Raw genomic sequence first — 19,638 nt, 5'->3', positions numbered from 1 at the left:
CTTGAAGCCAAGTGCTGTGAGAAAAAAACTTTAAATGTTCATTCAAATACAACTGGACATAAGATTAAACTGGGTTTGACTCACTGATGTTTTAAAAAGTTCAGAACAGCACAGGCATTTGATGCTAAGTGAAAACCTGAGCCTGAGAGCTTGGGTTGTCTTACACTTGTTCATGAATGATATTGTAGCATGAAGAGGTGATCTGACAGCTACACTAATAACTGTTCACTCGATTCTTGCTTGAATGCCAGGACAAAGATTGACCTCATGTTGTTGGCTTACTTCTAAATTTCTATAGCCCTTGACAGCCTTAACTCAAGTACTTTTTAATGCTTTCAGTTTATGTGTTATAACTTGGAGGAGGAGTTTGCTTGATTTCAATGGCTCGTTGCAACATTTATGTGTGCAAGAGGCAAGTAAAAAGCACTGGTCACTTGCAGTGTAAAAAGAAACCACCACAAAACCTTGCTTAATACAAGAAAACGTGCTACCTTATTTCAGTACCTAGAAACAATTTGTAGGAGGTGATTATGATAACTGCTTTGAGTCCTGCAAAACAGGCATTCTATCCCCATCACAAGAAATCCTTAATTTTTAAAGAATATTCTTATAGACCTTCGGATGAGTCTGTCCCTTTTTCTTAGTACTTAATGATAGTGAAAAGACAACACGTGATAAACAAGGTTGAGTTGTGTGATGCTATTTTAGCTAAACAAAATAAGTTGTAAGTCATCATACGCTTGTTTTCATCTAACTCCTATAACTCATCAGAGCATACAGATTAACTTCTAGTTTCTAGGGAACTAATAACAAAGGCTGAGTATCAATACCCATATTGATACTCAGTAATATTGATACTCAATAATCATTTTAAAGCAGATCTAATAATATTCACCAGAGTACAACAGACATTTATTTCACTGACTGCAAGGCATTATACTATTGTAGAGATAACTGTTGAGAATTTTGTCTTATTAATTTACTTTTTTGTCAGTTATTAGATACCTTTTCCAGTGCAGTACAGAAATAACAGGAACGTACCTCTAGAAAAAAACCAAGGATTTTTCTTATTTCCTCCAAATTTTATAATGAGTTTTGATATTGTCCAAATAGAACTATATGAATAACCAAAAATAGTTTAGAAGGCTTTGATATCTGTTTCAGCTAAGTGTCCAAAACCTGTATATGCATAAACTTTTAAATTCATTTTCTGTTTGAAAGTTATTTGTTTTTTGAATTATAGATAAACAGTGGAGGAATATTACTTCTATTCTCACAATGTATGTGTAAGATCTGGAAATATTATGTCATTGCAGTGATAACAGGAACTACCGAAGAAAGCATGAGTCATTTAAGTCACCTTTCTGATAAAACCCCTATGTATTTTTCATAGGATACAATCAGATTGAAGAGCACACACCCAGACTAGATGTACACATCATCTGCCTTAAGCATTTTCACAGTAGTTTTAAAAATCATGCTTTTTAAGAACTCTGACATTGCATATGTTAAGAATTAAAGCAAGTACGCAGTTACAAAAGAGAGCAAACGTTTTCATACGGTAATTTTGTCCATATTCATTTTGGAGAACAAAAAAAACCAAAAAAACCCAACAGATTGCATATAGGGTCCCCTTAGAGAAAAATTTAAATGTCCATAGGGTAGTTTCAGAATTTGTAACTGCATACTTTTTTCTGTTTACAGATGGAGATTTTCCAGAAGATTTTTCAATATTGATGACAGTAAAACCTAAAAAGGGTATCCAGTCCTTCCTCCTGTCTATCTACAATGAACAAGGAATTCAGCAAGTAGGTGTTGAAGTTGGAAGATCCCCTGTCTTCCTCTTTGAAGACCAAAATGGAAAGCCTGCCCCAGAAGACTACCCTCTTTTCAGAACAGTCAACATTGCTGATGGCAAGTAAGTGCAAAAATTTAAGATGAAAAGAAAAAAAACACCACAGAACATCATGTCATAGTCCTTCCAAACAGATATTGTGAATAATTAAATAAATTATTAATGATTTCCATATAGTTGGATTGGTGTGGTACAAAATCAAAGGAACTCTTCAGTGGAACGCAACTCCAGCTTAAAATGGAGTACGGAGTCACAAATAAGACCAAACCATTTCTCTGTTTCTATGAATTGTGAGTGAGGAAATAGCCTTGGAAGTTAAAATTAAACAAAAGAAGACTTCCTGTTTTTTAGAAGACTGAAACAATAGTCTCACTTTAAGGATCATCTTCATTTGAAGGTGATACGATAAGTGAAGGTAAATTGACATGACAATGCATAATTTTTCCTATCGTGAACCAAAACAGTGGCTGAATAAGATCTTTTGAGATACTGGTATAAGGAAATTAGGGAAAAGTCAGCTGGAGAGTTAATTTGAAACCTTTCAAGGATTCACTCTTCATCCTTATTAATGCACTTAATGCAATTTAACTACAGTTGTTAATGCTTTGTACCCTAACTTCCCTTTGAAGACAAGCATTTGTTCTCCGGGAATGCCACTCTTGTATTTTCTGCATTTGTTATTGTTGCTTTTGAAGAGACATATATCCTTTCAAAGGTTTAACATTTCTTGTGCCATAGTTCAAGAAAAGCTCCATAGGCATCAAAGAATGCACAAGATGAAATTTTGCTGCAGCTTTGTGTTTAATAAACAGTTTGGTAGAGAAAAGGTGCCAGGTAAATTCAACTACAATGAAATATGTTTCTAAATCAATAAAAAGATAAATAAAAATATATTTTTGAAGTAATTAGCAATTATTTTGGCTTGAGTGGCCACACAATGAAGCTATACCATGAATCCTGAACATGGCTCTCATAATTTCACCTAAAATGTTTAGAATCTGATAAAAATAAATAAAAAAAAAAACAACAACAAAATGAACTTAGTTTGTTGCAGTTTTCTGCAGTGGGCTTATACAACTTCTAAACCAACTGGAGTCAGTTGTATCTACATATTGAGCTATTTTTTCCCCACACATTCAGCTTCTGCATGCTTTCAAAAACAGACTTTTTCTTAAGATTCAGCTCTTTTAGGAAAGACTTAGGGTAACAACCTTCACCTCAAAATGAAATGTATTGAAGAAGTGTAAACGTGCCTGAGAATGTAATGTGCCTGAGGATGCGTGGACAGTTGGCTTTTACAATGATAATATTTAACTGTGATCCAGAGTAAACACAAGTGAGTTCTGGCTCACTGATACTATTTAGCAGTCAGATTCCATTAGCTTTGAGGTGTCCCCCTTTATATACAGCAGCTCATTGTCTAAGATATCTCACTGAAACAGACCTCAACACTTTTTCCATCAAAAATGCTTTATTTTTTTTCCCCCCCTTCTCCATGTTAAATTATAAGAGCTTTGTTCTTAGATATTTTAATTGTCATAACAGGGAGACTGACTAATTAATATGCTCTGTCATTCAAGTGTTATAAAGAACATGATACAGTTGAGTAAATTTTTAAAAGACATAATAATGTACAGTTAATTATGTGTCTATTCTGAACTGCTTTACTTTTTTGGTGTAGTTTTATGTAGATGGAGCTATTTTGGCAGGAATATTGGCAATAGTTTCCAGTGTTTGTAGCTGGAAAAGCTACTATGTTGGAACTGTTGTACGTCTTTGAAAAATATCTGCAGCTGTGGAGTGCATACAGAAAAGCAAAAGAACGTGATAAAATTTTTGGGATTGATCATAAAGAACAGAGAGTAATATGTAGTGGCTAAGAGCTGCTCTGAGTGAGCCCTTAGTTAAGTAGTTTGGAAAACCAAATTAGTCTACTCTGATAAAATGTAAACAGTGCACGCGCTTCTAATTTGAGTTCACTAATACTCCCTGGATAAAACTTCAGAGAATTTCACCTAATGTAGGATTGTGACGGTGGACTCTGGATCAGATTTCTTTGCACAAATGAACCTAAGTTACACAGTGGATAGACAAAACACAGTACGTTTGTGCATTTATGAAGCAAATAGAGACATTTAAAATTTTATCTGCAACTTTTTATCAGTGTACTAACTGGAGTAATCTACTTTGACTTAAATGCATTGACATAATCTTCAAAACAGGAATTAGAGTAGAATTATGTTTTGATAGGTGGCATCGAGTAGCCATTAGCGTGGAGAAGAAAAGTGTTACAATGATTGTTGACTGCAACAAAAAAACAACAAAACCACTGGAGAGAAGTGACAAAGCAATTGTGGACACTAATGGCATCACTGTCTTTGGAACCAGGATTCTGGATGAAGAAGTATTTGAGGTAAAAAAAAATATAAAAATAAATAAATATTAATTCCATTTGTTTCCTAATCTAGCTTTATGAAAATTGAGCTATTTATTTTTGAGAAAAGGATTTAATTTGGATTAGAATAATTTTCTTAACGGGAAAAGTTAATACAATGTCAAAACTGATTTATAGAATGTGTCAGATAGGTTGATACAAAAAAAACCAAGTGAAACAAAAGTGCGTCTATTGTTGGAAGTTACAGTGCATTTCACTGTTCTTTTGCTTATGTGGTATCTGGAAAGGGCTTGCTTTCATTGAATTCCTGCCTATTATTGAGATACCTGAGATATTTATGAGAATGTCTGGCAAAGCTGAGTATTATGATAAAATTAGTGATATTATTTCAGTTCTGTCTCTCTTAAGCAGTTACTGATATTTGTGCAGGTTAATGGCACTTGAGAGATGAGTGGAAGGACCTGGAAAGTTTTCTACGTAATGTGGATCTTTCACATTGTTTATCCCACTTATTAATCTTTCCAGCAACTGGAACATACTTTGGCAATAAGGGCATATATGTTTCCATCATTTACTGGCCAAGAAATACATATAGGAAGGGTAAAATGCCTCTAAGGAAGTATGTGGCTGCCAGTCATGAGGCCTTTTTAGGTAGAATTCTTATGTCAGTGATTATTTTTGCAGGCTAATAACGCAGCTTCTCTAAATGTACACTATAGAGTTTCTTTTACAATACACGTATGCAACTGTGAAAACTGTCAAGTATAAATTAAAACTGAACAATAAGAAAATACAGATCAGTAGTTAACTTCACTCATATTGAACATCTCTGCTCCATAAACACCCAGAGATGAAGTCCAAACTTTAAGCAGTGTGCATACTTAGGAAGCTGCATATGCATTGCAAAAGAAAATGTGAATTTTAGGTGTAACATTGTGGCACTGTCTCCTTCAAAAATCCTGTATATGATAAAACATGAGCATTCTAATTGGGAGAATTTCTGGGATGACTAAACGGGTCAATCGTTATGGTACACATCTTGTATTCACAGCCTGATTTATCTGAAGTCACTAGTAAAGTCTGCACATCACTTTCCTTTTAAGATGAATTCCACAGCTGGCTTGTCTGTTATAGAACAAACACTTTTCATCTCCAGGTGGGAGAATTACTTGAAATATTCATTTGTATTTCCTTCTTAGATCACAAGCCATGTGTCACAACATAAATATTTGGCTATAAATTAGGAAAATGTGCAAGATAAAGAAGAAAGTAAAGCAGCAGGCCCTGACTTGTTAGGAGAAAGTAAGGTTGGATGAAGGCATGCTTAACAATTGAAACTAGTAATTAAAAATCAAAACTAGCAGATTAGATGAAAAAATCCCAAAAGTAACTGCTACATTTTTTCTTGAATTCAATCTTACGTGTACTCAACTTGCAATAATCTGTGATAGTGACTTAAATAAAAATACTTCTCTCCAAGGGCCTTTTTTGTCCGAGATTACTTGTGATCAAGAATAATAAAGGAAGCTAGCGATCCTCAAAAATTTTTACTTGTAATCTCCTAAACTGACCTGAAAAGTCAGTCCATCCATTCCATCTAAGACCCACTAAGAAATAAACTGGCTTTGGACTTGCACAGTAAATAGTGCCTCTTTCTGTAATGCTAGTTTACCAACTGAATCTCAGTATTCAGCACTGAGAACAGCAACATGCCTACCATCTGCAATGTCACTGTAGATTTCCATACGCCTTCCTTGTTAGGTTTCCTTACAGACTTGATTGCACCCCTTTTCTCAGATAAACCAGTTATATTCTTGTAGATGCTGGAGGTTAAGATTTAGTCTGAAATTTCTTACTTAAAATAACAGTTTACAGGTATTTCTTTTGGGATATTTTACTGCAGAGACAGAATGAATATATTTATACATACAATCAATTATTAGAATCTTTAGCTAGAAAAGTATGCGTTCAAAGTATCCCTTAACATTAAAACAAAATACTATGTCATACACAGTTTTACTGATACTGTTGACCAAGCAGAATGTAGCAGAGTTATCTCCAAGTTCATGGTGTTTTTATACTCCCTAAACAGATAGCATTCCTTTGTTTCATCAGCATCATTTTGTCCACCCTTCAGCTACTTCTGCTAAGTTTCTGAAGTTTGGAGCTCACTCCCAGAATCTGTTTCCTTCCTGAATCTCCTTGTTATGTCTTAAATGCTCTAATTTAGCTCATTCATGATAACAATAGCAGCACAGATGATGTCTAGTGGTGCTGTGGACCTGCTTGGTGGTATTTCTGTGTTGTGAACCCTACTGTATCTCAGTGCCAGATCAGACACTTAATAAACATGAAAATAAAAATGAAAAAAGCTACATGTCACATCCTATGTGAAGGAAATTTTAAAAATAAATAAATAAAAAAATTGTAATCTTAGACTTCAGTAACCTACTAGTGTGAGATGCAAAGAAGGGTTTCTTCTGTTCCTGAATCCCTTCATACAGCATTGCATAACTGCAGGAAAAAGTAGTGACATCATTAAGGGAATTCACTCCCTTTGTAAGCACTTCAATACTGTCAGAATCAGAACTGTAACCAGTTACATACAACATACACTTCTGTTTCCTTACAGAGTATATCAAAATTGCTTTGAATCCCTGAAAACGTGCATGAGCCAGAAGTTAATGTTACTTAATACTACCCTGAACTTGATTGTATTTGCTAATTTGATTGTATTTTTGGGAAAAATAATTACTTCTTCTAGGGGAGGCTGGAAGAAATTGATCAGATGTTGGTACATGGCACCTAGTAAAATAATTTCAAAATTTTTAACTATGTCCATTGAAGTATGTTTATAGCTTAAATAGTTGATAAAAAGCAGGGATCTTTTTATTCTTTGCCAGTTTAAAGGATTTGTCACTCCTCATTTAGCACTGTTGGTGTGAACAATACAACAAGTGTTTTATAATAAGTTACTAACTAACACAGTCATTATGCAGATGTTTCCCTTAAGAGACTTTCTCCTTCAGAACTCCCCAGGTGTCAGACTGATACAATGATTATTTAGGTATCATACTGTAAATGAATATAACAAGCTAAAACCTGATGTATATAAAACTCTGATTTAAATGTAATGGAAGTTTAACCACACACAGTCTACAGGACTAAATCCTTGTAATCCTTATAAAGAAAGGGTGCTGAATCTGATGCTAGGCATTCACCTGATTTCATAGAAACCATATGCTCATATATATCTGTAAAGCATGAAAGTCCTTTCACAAGCTGAGTGATCATTTGGAGGCATGGTGATTATACCTTGAAACAAAAGTGATTTAACTTACAGGCCCTTTCAGATCAGCAACCATCCTTTGCATATTTCTAAGAATGGCACATCCAAGTACACAGGAGCAGAAAGACCATTCCTCAGTATACACATTCTGTGCAGAAGGTAGCAGTAGTAGAATGAGTAGAGCTTTAACTAGCTGACCAAACTTTCTGTACAGCTCAAGTAGAATGGAGAAGCTGGCCCACAATAAAACTTCCCCAAAGGCATGCAGTATAAAAAAAAAAAAAAAGTCATCTGTCTCCTGTTTCACACTAGCCTGCTGGACTGCACTTCCAGCTACTGTAGACTCAGCCAAAGTGATTCTCATGTTGCATCACTTTTAATAATTGCAAGTAACCAACTAAATGCTTAATGTCAGTCAGACAGAAAAGTAATTTTCAACATAAATGGATCAAAAAACGGTATCACTTCTAGGCAGAAGTATTTAGAAGCAGCCTTCTAGCTATCAACACTAGAGAACTGGCCAACTTTTTATGGTGGGAGGAAAAGAAAAACAACAGCAAAAAAGCAGAGCAACAGGTTTTTCCATTTCAGGGGCATCTAATAATAAAACAGGAGTTTTTTCTCAAAAACTCATTATTTACCTTGTTTTTGCTTTTTAAAAATTATTGTCTTCCTTTTTTCCTCCTGAAATTTGATGATTTTTAATTTTTTTAATAGTTTTTCCAATCTTACACATGAAGAAGAAAAGCAACTTTGTTTTTCTTATTTCTGAAAGCAGATTTGAGGGAGTTCAGATTCATTTTCACAATGTTCCCAAGAAGCAAAGAACTGGTAATTTAACTAAACTGTTTGTAATTAGCCTTAACATTAAAAAGTTGGGCTCAAGAAGTGAGCAGCTGTAAATAAGGCTTTGAAAATAAGTAACAACTTAAAAGATGAGCAGATCTTTCAACCAGAAGATAGGATTGTCCTTTTCAGATCTTTAGACACTTTTTTTTCCTTTTCAGAGAGCGTATCTGTATAGCAGTAAGCAATATATTGTTTATGCGTGTGCTTGTTATGTACATGTGCTATATATACAGGCATAGCAGTAAGATACAACCTCTCAGCCAAGAGCTGCAGTAGACTTTGATCTATGAGCATTCATGTTTTGAAGGTTAAAAATTATTATTGAACATATCAACCCTTTTCTTCACTAAGCTGAATATATACTTCTAAAACCATAGGCTTTCTAAGAATCAGGAAGACAATGATTTCTATGGAAACTTTGACCGATACAGAATTCTTCTTTCACGGTGTATTGCTTTTACAGGGCTGCAGCCTGGCAGGCTCTCAATGTCTTTCTCTAGCTATATCGTGAAATGGGCCTGGATTACAGAATATCATATGAAAGGCCCTTGGAATTCTTCAATCTTTCAAATCTTTGCAGGAAGATTAAATGAATTCTGCAGCAGATTCTCTAACTTCAGTAGTAATAATATCCAGGCTGTCTAGACTTTTGTTCTGTTAGGTCTATAGTCAAACTGTCACTTAACTAACTAAAGGAAGTTGTCATATACACACAGGTTAGAATTTCTATTAACTTACTGAATAGTCCACCCTGGAGTTCCTTGGTTTTAGCCATATGAAAATGAAAAATATTCAAGTTGTTCTCCTGAGCCTATCATTGGCTTTGTTAAGTTATAAAGACAAGTGTATGATTTTTTACAGTGCTAGTAGGATTGGAAATTTTTTTAACCAGAGATAGTTGGCAAATGGATTATCCTTTGGTTGTACTTCTGTAACGTACCATGTTTAGAAAGCACAAGTAATATCACATAATTTAAAGGAAAAGAGAATTTGCCTCAGCATTTCAATATGACACATATTAAAGAGTTTTTTTTTTGTTATCAGATTTTGACATGATTAGTGCAACAAGGAGTTAAAGTACATTTTGCTAATAATGAGATAATGACTTGATCCTTACATCTGAAGCCCTCAACAATTCACATAGAGAAAAGTCAGACACTAATTCAGTGTTTTCCTTATTCTGCTATTTTTGTGGAATCTAATATAAGTTCTGAAAAGTTAGAATCGGATATAGAGATCACTACCATGAAACTAACTAAAGGAAAAATTACATCAAGAGAAAGTTAATCCTTCAAACTGGGAAGAGAAATTGACACTATTGCTTTCCTATAAAATGTGTCTCCATTTCATTTTGCATTAGAAAACTTGGTATTTTTTTGTGTTTTGAAGTGTGAAGAGACTATGGATAATATCACTACTCAATGAAGTGTACTTTTTCAACAACATCTAGAAACACTAATACACAAACCTTATTTTGCAGTCAGTGTAGAGTGCCCGAGATTCACAGAGAAATTTTCGGCAACTGAATTAATTACACACTCCTTATTCTAAGCTAAGCAGTTCCTTGTCATAGGAAAACAAATCTGAATAAATGTTCCACATTTCAAATAGGCAGACATTCAACTAATTTGAGTGTATTCTCCCATCTTTGTAGCTCTGTAGTCGTGTTCTTCACAATTGCTTTGGCATGCTACAAAGGCACTCTAAAAAAAGCAGACATTTCCTGACATGTAATTAACTTCCTTTAACAGTCTTGGAGGATTTTGCAGAGTAGCAACAGTCCCCTTCAGAGTAACGCCACAAAAGTAATCCTTCTGTATCATGTTTGCATGCTAGGCAAACTGATGGGCAAGTTATTTTATGATTCTCTGGCAGCTTATTTCATATAACCATGAGGCTGATTCAAAAGCCTGTGATTTTAGTTACATTCCCAAAGGAGGGGAGCTGAAACATTCATAGACTTTAACTATTTCTTTTCCATATCTTGATGGACTACTCATTTACACACTGAGTTGTACTGTTCTTATTTAAATGGACACTTAAGTATTTAGGATCCGAACAAACTGCCTTAAAATTAACCCATTGTAGTTACAAGAGGTGCTTGTATGCTTACTAGTAGATATGCTTAAATATGTTGTTAAATATTCTTTTACCCGTGGGCAATTACAGCAGAGATCTCAGCTTTTTCATGACCATTATGCAAGTAATATCTTACAGTATAGCCATATTAAGTATTCGTGGTTTTTTCACAAACAACTATAACATTCCACCTTGGAGTCAAAACTTAATAAGGTTAAATCAAAGAGCACACTTCTGAAGACTGAAATAATTCCATGAAAAACTCTCAAAGAGCAAGTGCATAGATTTGTTAAAAAAAAAAATTGGTGTGACTACATCATGACTGTTACAATGGTGCAATCTGCAATAATTTGTGGAATTTTGTGTGCTGAGATGTTTCACTTAATCTGAAATGAAAGTTTTTTATTGACTAGTGAAAATACATTGTCAATACATCACAAATACTGACAGAAGCTATTTAATTAGCAAGGGAAGGAAACAAAGGCAAAAGAAAAGTATAAGAAAAATGGTATTTTTGTATGCTATGTTGAAGGAAAAAGAGGAAAACAAACATTTGAGATGCCAAATGGAAAATAAATTAGTTCCTCTGTAAACTTATCACACATGAATGGCCAGTAGCACTTTGTGTATATTGTGCAAGACTTCTGAGAGCCTCCCTCTCCATGAACCCATGACAAGTAGACAGGCGGGGCTGGGAAGTACAGTCAATGGATCGGGAGCAGCTTTAAGCAATTAGGGACATCTAAGCCAAGTGGTAACAGCATGCTGAGTGCTTCTTGCAAACACAACATCCAACAAGAACAAGTGCCAAAATTCCATGGCATTCAAGATCAGCACAAAGCAAGCTTCCAACAGAATACTAGCCATATTCTCCCAGTTGGGTTCTCTGAGCTTACTGTACTAAAAAGACAGAAGTCTCAAGAGCAGTTCTTACACTACTTAGATTGGCTGGCACACCATGTGCTCTGTATTGATCTGCGTGGACAACCGAGAAAGCCATATACGAGCACATATGAGTGTGCAGCAAGACAGTGATCTGAACTCAGCAGAGGACAGAAGCTCTCAGCAACTTATTCTAATTCTTGTTTAAGGGTTTACCAATTTTTGTCTCCATTTGCTGTTCTTTTTTCTATCTTATTCCTGTGCTTCTCTTAGCTTTAATTTGGCTAATGAAAGAAAAAGGGCAGAACATTTTGGAAACACCCTGTGGTAGAGAAAGGGAATGCATAACCAAGACTGACAATGACTGTACAAAACTGTTCAAAGCACCCTCTTGTGCCCCTGAAGGAGCTGCATATATAATCAACTGGGTAATTTCTCTGGAAGTACAGCAGGGTATGTAGATCAGTGTCCAAATAAGGAAGTATCAGTTTGCAGAGGAAACAAAGAATAGAAGGGACAGTTCAAAACCACTGATGGGGATAGACTACTGCAATGTAGCATTTCTAGAAGCTTAAAAAAGAAGTGCACTCCAACTCTAAATTCACCTGAGATACAAATAAATCAGTTCAGTAAAGGGAGTTGAGACTACTGGGACAATCAGATTTGTAATGTATAGCTTCTATATCCTAAGCAATTAAATACTTCGTATTTCATGTTAAATATGTTGGTAAATTATTATAGAGCTAGGAAAAGAGGAGAGAGGATTTTGATTATTTCAGTTAGTGGTTTGTTTGCTAGTTTCTGTAATTTCTCTTTTGGAAAAGAAAGAGGATTCAAAACTATTCTTTACTATCAAAACTATTCTCCGAGTTTTATTATTCATTGAAGGCTGCTATTCCAAAACATTTAAAGCAATTTTGGAAATGCTGAGGTGATCATGAATTTTCCTACTTCTACATTTCCACCAGTTGGAATTTCTTTGCATGAAAGAGCTCTGCACGCAGAGGTATACCAACAAAGTTTTTCCTTTACCCTCTTATTGGTAAAAATCAAAATAAAATAACTTCAGAAATACATGAAAGAATAAAAATCCCCCATTACTTATGTGGAAATTCAGTGGGCAATTGAAGTTAATGGGTTTTGACCTAGAACATGTGCCAATTTTCAACAATCTTATTTTTATGACAGCATGAGAAGCTCCTGAATGAGGAAACTTATAGTAGAAATGTTGGCAGGAATTTACCAAACACTGTTTAAATGGTACTGTTATGTTAAGAAACACGCTGAATATCAGCCAGCTTTCTGTAGAAAATGATAAACATATGTGATCACTGCAGGGGATCTCAGAGACATTTCTTATTATCCAGAATAGTGTGTCTCTTTAGTTTGACGTTTCTATACATGATACATCACGTTGGTTTCAATATATTCTATACTGCATATTCACACAGCGTTTGCCTATTTGTTTTTTATTCCGAGAACTGTTTCTCTTGTGCAACCTATTTTATTGTTTTCTTTCTTTTTGAGAGTTCAAATGTAATGCAAACTCTCACAATTATACTGTTGATCACTTGCATGCTGAGCTGCATGCTGGTATTAGGAAGTGCCCTGAATTAAATCTTAGGAATTTAGGCTGGTTCCCAGTGAAGAAGTAAACAAAAAGCATGAGAATGACAGAGCAGGAGTTATACCTTCCCACCCTCTCCCTTCCAAGGCAGACAGCGTGTTCAGCCAGAATTTTACACCTAACCATTTGTCCTGTGGATAGTTAGGATGCCATTTAGAATAGTAGCAGAAATTAAGTAGATATGTTACATTTACATAGGTGATAACATGCAATATCTAATAATTATGTTCTGTGCCTAGTTTTGTTTTCTAAATGAAAACTTGTGATGAACAGTAGACAACATTTGGTTTTGTTATTTAATCTACATACGCTTTCCTACAGGGTGAAATCCAGCAGTTGTTGATTATAGCTGACCCCAGAGCTGCATATGACTACTGCGAGCATTATAGTCCAGACTGTCATTCCCCAGTGCCTAATGCTGCTCAGGCTCAAGATCCTCAAGTTGACGAGGTGAGTAATCAGTCATGTATAAAAAGATTTATTGCACATTAGTGGTTGTGCTGAATACAAGTTACCCAGGGAGCATTTAATTACAGCTAAATGGCATACTTTGTTCTAAACACGAGAAAGAAAGGTTGCAGGAGTGCATTACTTTTTACCATGCAGTCAATTATGTCAAGTATTTGAAGGCAGCTATCACACTGATATTTGAATAACCAACATTCTTAGCAACATTAAACTAATTCTTTAAAATAAGATAGCAATGTGTGCTTAGTCAAACCTATTTTTTTCCTCCTGTGTGTACTTATGATTTCAGTGAAGCTGAGTACTTTCAAACACTTCATTTAAAAAGATACGCGAGATCTGAGTACACTGGAATCACAAAATTCTTCTGCTAGAAATGTCATTTTCTAAGAAGCTACTGCCACAAAATTATTTTAGCCAGATCCACTAGTAGCAGGCAATAAAATCAACAGGAATAAAATCAATGTTGGCCTTTTCCCCAGAAATATGAAAACTGTTCAGAAATCATTTGTCTCTCTAGACAGCTCTTAGAACTGTAAGTTAATCAATTCACTAATGGCAAAACAGTCTCTCAGATTAGACCTCGGAGGGTCAGCAGCTGTATGCATCGTCATACATATTCCAAATACTTGTAATAAAGTTATTCTCATACTTCCACTATGAAATCTTCTGTAAAAGGTGGTTTGTCTTAATTGAACTTGGCTTCGGACATTTAGCATGCACTCAGCTAACTGCATCTGACCTTACTTGTTATTGTTGCTGACTGCTTAAGAAACCAGCATTACAAACTTGTTGAATTGGACTCAGATACATGCTTTGAGCCAATTTTGTGACAGAAATATTCCTTTATAACTTCATTTACTGTTACTACTTATTCTAGCTGACTGAAAACTTTGTCATAAAGTACACCGATCTGTGGGTCCAAGAACTTGGTTTAGAGGGGCTCTGTAAGATAGGCAATAGTAGATACAGCTGCTTTAAATCAGTTTTGGATCAACCAAGAAATGCAGAGATCACAATCCAGTAATAAAGAAGAAATCACTTACCTCTTTCTAAGAATCACATCTTGCTGAACACTCCAAACAAGGTAATCTCTGAGTAGAAGCACTTCCTTCCCAGCTGCCAGCCCTTAAATAAACTCAAGGAGGGGTGGATCCTTTCAGTCACACGGGTGATTTTCTACCACCTGAGCTTCCTTGTCTGGCTGCAGCCCTTCACCAGGTGCTAAATGACTGGTTCAGGCCCTGACCTAACAGTTCCTGTCCAGGCTCCTGCATACGTTATGTCTGAGCTCCAGTTCAAGATGTGTCAAGTTAATTACGTGCTCACAGAGGCATGACAGTTACATGGCAGAACATGAAGTCTATTCTGTTAATTAGCCCCGTGTAGAACTGTCTGCATGTTTACTTACACAGATCATGCTAGGTTCTAGATCAGATCAGGCTAAAATCATAATGTTGATATTTTATGGAAAGAAAACTGAAACTAGCTTCAGTTATGACATTTATTCTGCAGAACTTCCCTGGTACTTGCTTCTGTATAGCTCGGGACTATTTCTTTTTCCATTCTCTTTGTAAAGACCTGAAAGGTTTGAATAAGCTAGGGCTTTTTTATTTTGGAATAAGACTGAAAGGAGTCAGTCTAATAAATTGATTTTTTGGGGAAAGGTTGTTAAAATCCCTTAGTCAACAGTCAAAATATCTAAATACTTAGAACATATTAACTAAAAGGAAAACACTTGTCTCCAAACTCACATCAACTCTTAAGCAGAAATTAACATGTCTTGGATTACAAATACTTGTTTCCTTTGGCCACCATTGACAGCAATTGTTGTCCCTACTCATCATTGTAATGCATGTGGATAAGTCTTGCAGTCCACAGAATCAGTTGGGATCAGACTTTAGATTCAGAGTATATTCTTTGGATAAACTGGGATAATCTACCAGTAATGGCTACAGGATAATTATTAGACTATGTTTTAATGAAGAATGTAGGCTATGAATAAAATACCCCAGGGTCTACCTTCTCTCCATAATGCATGATCAGCTGCCAAGTATTATTCCTATAAAATATCAAAATTGTTAACATCAGTTGAGGGAGAAAACTTACTCAAAGATCAAAAGAAAAATAAGGCTTTATAATAAGTCTGTGTGTGTTCACATATATAGTTCTATGCTCATCATATAGAATGCCTAGTTACATACTTCACATCTATTGAAAACATTAAATGATCACCAGAGAAAAGGAACCGTAACATCAAACAATTGGCAATGTTCTCCTTGAGCATTTTGAGTGAGATCTCATTTATAACAGGCACATCCGGCATGCAGGCTACACACAACCCTGGACAGCTAGTAACAAGAACCCGAAAGACCATATACTTTTAATAATATCTTATTTAAGCAATGTTTTTTTGTGTGTCAATTGTGTGTAGCTCGATCTAGGACAAAGGGATGCTGTGGAGAGGAGGGCAGTGTAGCATTAAATCCTGCTCTTACATCTACCACACACAGTTACATTGAAACTCATGTATTACACATTGCATGTGCTTGTGCCATGCAGTGGCACAGTGATTACCAATAACAGTATTTCAACTGACTAAACATGTGTGTGTGTCTGTGAAGACAGGCATTTTCTTTCTATCGAGCAGATATACAAGTTTTCTTAGTTTCTAGTTTAATAACTATTTCATAAAATAACAGGTTCACTGCGGAAGAAATATTCAGAATACCCATACTGACCAATTTTGTAATTTTCAACATTTCAAAAAAGCTCAGTGAAAGCATAAAATGATTAAAAATCATTACAAGCTAATTTTGCAATATATATTTCATAGTTTTTCTGCTACTCTGACCACGTATAGGCAATCTGAGAATGGGTTTCAAGATTTCTGAAAAAAAAATAAAATCAATTTTTATATATTTGCAATGCCATTTTCCGTCACAATACATTCAACTTGTCAAATTTAATGTTGAAGCCAGACATTCAAGTAATTCAAGTAAAAAAAAAAAGCAAAAAACTGATCTTCTCTCTATACTAGACTTTTATAAGACCTATCTCACCAGAGAAAAAAATATCCCTTGCTTTACAATCACACTTTATTGATGTCATTCCTTTTTTTGGCATAACATACATTCGTGAACAACTGTTTTCATGGATGAAGTACAGGAAGAGTAAAATTTCATTTAAAAAAATTTGTTGAACAGCTTTAGATTTCATTAAGAATTTTAACCACTAACTCACAGCCAAGCTGTCATCCACCAAATAACTGTTGATTGCAAGAACATTCAAAGCAAAGATGAGGCAAAAAAAGGCAGCACAGGAATAAGAATACAGATGTAATATTAATCTGTTTGTGTTTCTGATTAAAACTTTTACAGCAGCATTTCCATTTAACCACTAAGCAAATACTGCAAAAATGGAAAGGATACAGGTAAAACCTACAGAATTGGAGTGACTAATTGAATTGAAAACCTAAATATTTGTCCACACAATAACAAAAGTTTCACATGTTGTTCAATTATCATATGCAAATAACATTTAAATGAAGAAAATACTGTCTGCAAACAAATTAGGAGGAAACAGAGGAAAGAAAAACAGATAATTTCAGATGGGAGTGTATCTAATGAACTTTTTAGCAATGAGAACAGATGATCAAAATGGTGTATGTCCAGATATATTCAAACCGAGGATATACTGATAGCCTTCTAAAAGATAAGTTTCAGGAGATACCATTAATATTTCATTTGGCTCAGTAAGATGTATCAAAGTCTGAAAGTGTGAAGGAGTTAGTCAAAGATAATCTAGTGATCCCTTCTGGCTTTTCATCTCTGAGCCTCTGAATTATTACTAACAAGAACAAGAAACTGATACTTGCCCTAGGGGAAAGAGACAATCTATGTGAGTACAGGGCTTATTAATGTGTATTTCCAGCACTGACTGCTAAACACAAAATAAGTGGTGAGCTTTTGTCTATAAAGTGATAAAATATTTCTGTGGAGTCACACCTAGTCAGCTAAAGAGTATTTATTTATTTTTATATTACACACCTCTATAGCTTCCTAGCATGTTCACAGCCTGAGAATAGAATTATTCTGAAAAACTAGATGGGCTTTTGCACCACGGAAGTGACATCTGGAGAAAGTGTTTTGACTGAGATGTGGGTTTGATGGCAAGATCCATAAGAGTGCTCTGTATGTAAACTGAATGTAATCAGGATTGCTCTAGGCTGTATTTGCTTCTGCAAGAGTGCAGTCACCTGTGCAGAATGCACCATGTTTTTGGCCCAGTTTTATCAGACCTAAGAATCATTCAGTCTGGCATTTGAAAATGTGAAAGTAGTAGCGTGTTTTATTCTTTATAGTCATTTATTCCCACTTTCAAGATGTGCTTTAATTGAAGCATGCATTAGCTGTACTTGTTTGTGGCAGCAAATACCTATGTATGAACCTTCATAACATGTTAAGTAGCTTGATGATCTCAATAGTTGTCACTGCACCAAAGAAGTAGTGTCTAAAAGTTACTTGAAAAACCTGCTTCTGGAAAAAAATTAAAAAAAAAAAAAAAAAAAAAGGAGTATCTGATTGTAGATAATGTTTATAAACAAGTACAGCATTATATACTTAGCAATTAAGAATTGAATATGCAGATGAAATTATAATTTTAAAACATCAGGAATGATTTTTCTTCAGGAAGTGATGTGCCTATGCTTTTCTTATAAATACTTTATGAATAGCCTGGCTTCTGTCTTGTTTTTACAACACTTTTTACTATAAATGGAAATATAGTTAAATTCAGTTCCCCTTCAGTCACATATACTTGGCCAGCACACAGAAATTAGATTAGGGAAAGACGAGGTCAGTCTTCATCTTCATCGATGTTGGGAATTGTATTTTGCGGAGTGTTGGCAGCTAGAATTTTCAACAGCTCCAGCTATCAGAATTTCAGATTTTCTCTTGGAAGACTTTTCTGCAACCCAATAAATCACACTGTCTCACTTGTGCTTAAGAAATTGTTCCCCACAGGAACTCTGCTTCGTTTACTTTGGACCTATCCCAAACTAATGGATTATCTGAAGAAATGAAATATTTGCCTTTGATGAAATGAGTTTCTTAAAGTAAAGATGCAAATGGCTCCTGAATACATTCAAGTTGCAGTATTCAGGCATCATTTCAGAGTATGTTTATTTAGTGTTCTTTATTTCAGGTGTTCCACTAATCAGAGTCACTGATTTTCTTCCTATATTCTTCAGAAACCATGTTTAATTTCAATCATGTTTAAACTACATTTTCCTACCTTGGCCATTGTTAAAAATAGAGATCTTCCTAGCACTCTTTCTTTGTAGAGATACCTAATATGCAGCCTTAAGTATTGTCTTTTTTTGACAGAAGCTGTCTTTGGAAGTTGAAGATTTTGGTCTTATTTTCTTTTATCTGCCTTCCCATATCACTGTTATGAATAAAGAAAAGACTGTGAGGTAGACAATGTAGTCTTTTAAATTTTTTTGTTTCCTTCTGTCCTAAGATGGACATCTACTGCCATTTATTTATTTTTGTTATTGCATCAGAATTTGAAACTATTACTATGCTTGAAATCCCTTGCTTTATTGCAATTTATAAAAAGTTAGAGTCTAAATAGCAATCTTTGGCTCTTTACGTAGATAGATGACTTAGTAAAATGCTGATGCAATAAACAATGGGCTTGACAGTTTTATGTTTTAGCATATGAATTCCTGGTTCACTGTAATTTTGAAAGAAAATAAAACGTTAAAATATACATCTAGGGAACAGGAGACGATATTAGAGTAGTTTTTATATGGATAGCAGAAGTATCCATTTTTAAAGTAAGGCTATCAGAATATCTTAGTCATTCCACTGTTGAAATGGCTTTTGTGTGCTGCTGATCTGCTTCTAAAATTCATCTGATGAAGAAAACAGTTCATCTCTTTAATTGGAATAGCATGGTGATCTGGTAGTGCAATATAATCACTCTGGTAAAGAAAGCATGAGGTCACAGTGGAAAGATTTTTGTCTCATCAAGAAACAGCAGGCTTTATTCTTCCTTTCGTTTGTAAGAAAGTAGTCATATGTAATACTCATTACAAGAACGTCTGTTCTGTAACTATTGGTGGTCTTACAACAGGAGAAAGAAAAACAATAGAAAATTGCAATACATTTGGAATGTGTTACCTGATCACT

General features: G+C 34.9%; 1 protein-coding gene across 10 annotated transcripts in view; it reads left to right on the top strand.

The window, feature by feature from the left end:
- The window catches only part of COL11A1 (collagen type XI alpha 1 chain), a 118,944-nt gene that overhangs the window by 14,289 nt on the left and 85,017 nt on the right, over positions 1-19,638 (top strand). For all 10 annotated transcript variants that reach the window (XM_085512152.1, XM_085512151.1, XM_085512148.1 and 7 more), the window contains exons 3-5: positions 1,705-1,918; positions 4,106-4,268; positions 13,298-13,426. In XM_085512152.1, coding sequence (XP_085368278.1) covers positions 1,705-1,918; positions 4,106-4,268; positions 13,298-13,426 — 506 coding nt within the window. The remainder of the gene's footprint in view (positions 1-1,704; positions 1,919-4,105; positions 4,269-13,297; positions 13,427-19,638) is intronic.

The sequence above is a fragment of the Coturnix japonica genome, chromosome 11 (genome assembly GCF_054131305.1).
Source record: "Coturnix japonica strain WE chromosome 11, WE-NBRP24, whole genome shotgun sequence".
Classification (NCBI taxonomy): Eukaryota; Metazoa; Chordata; class Aves; order Galliformes; family Phasianidae; genus Coturnix; species Coturnix japonica.
This window is presented reverse-complemented; position numbering and strand designations above follow the sequence as displayed.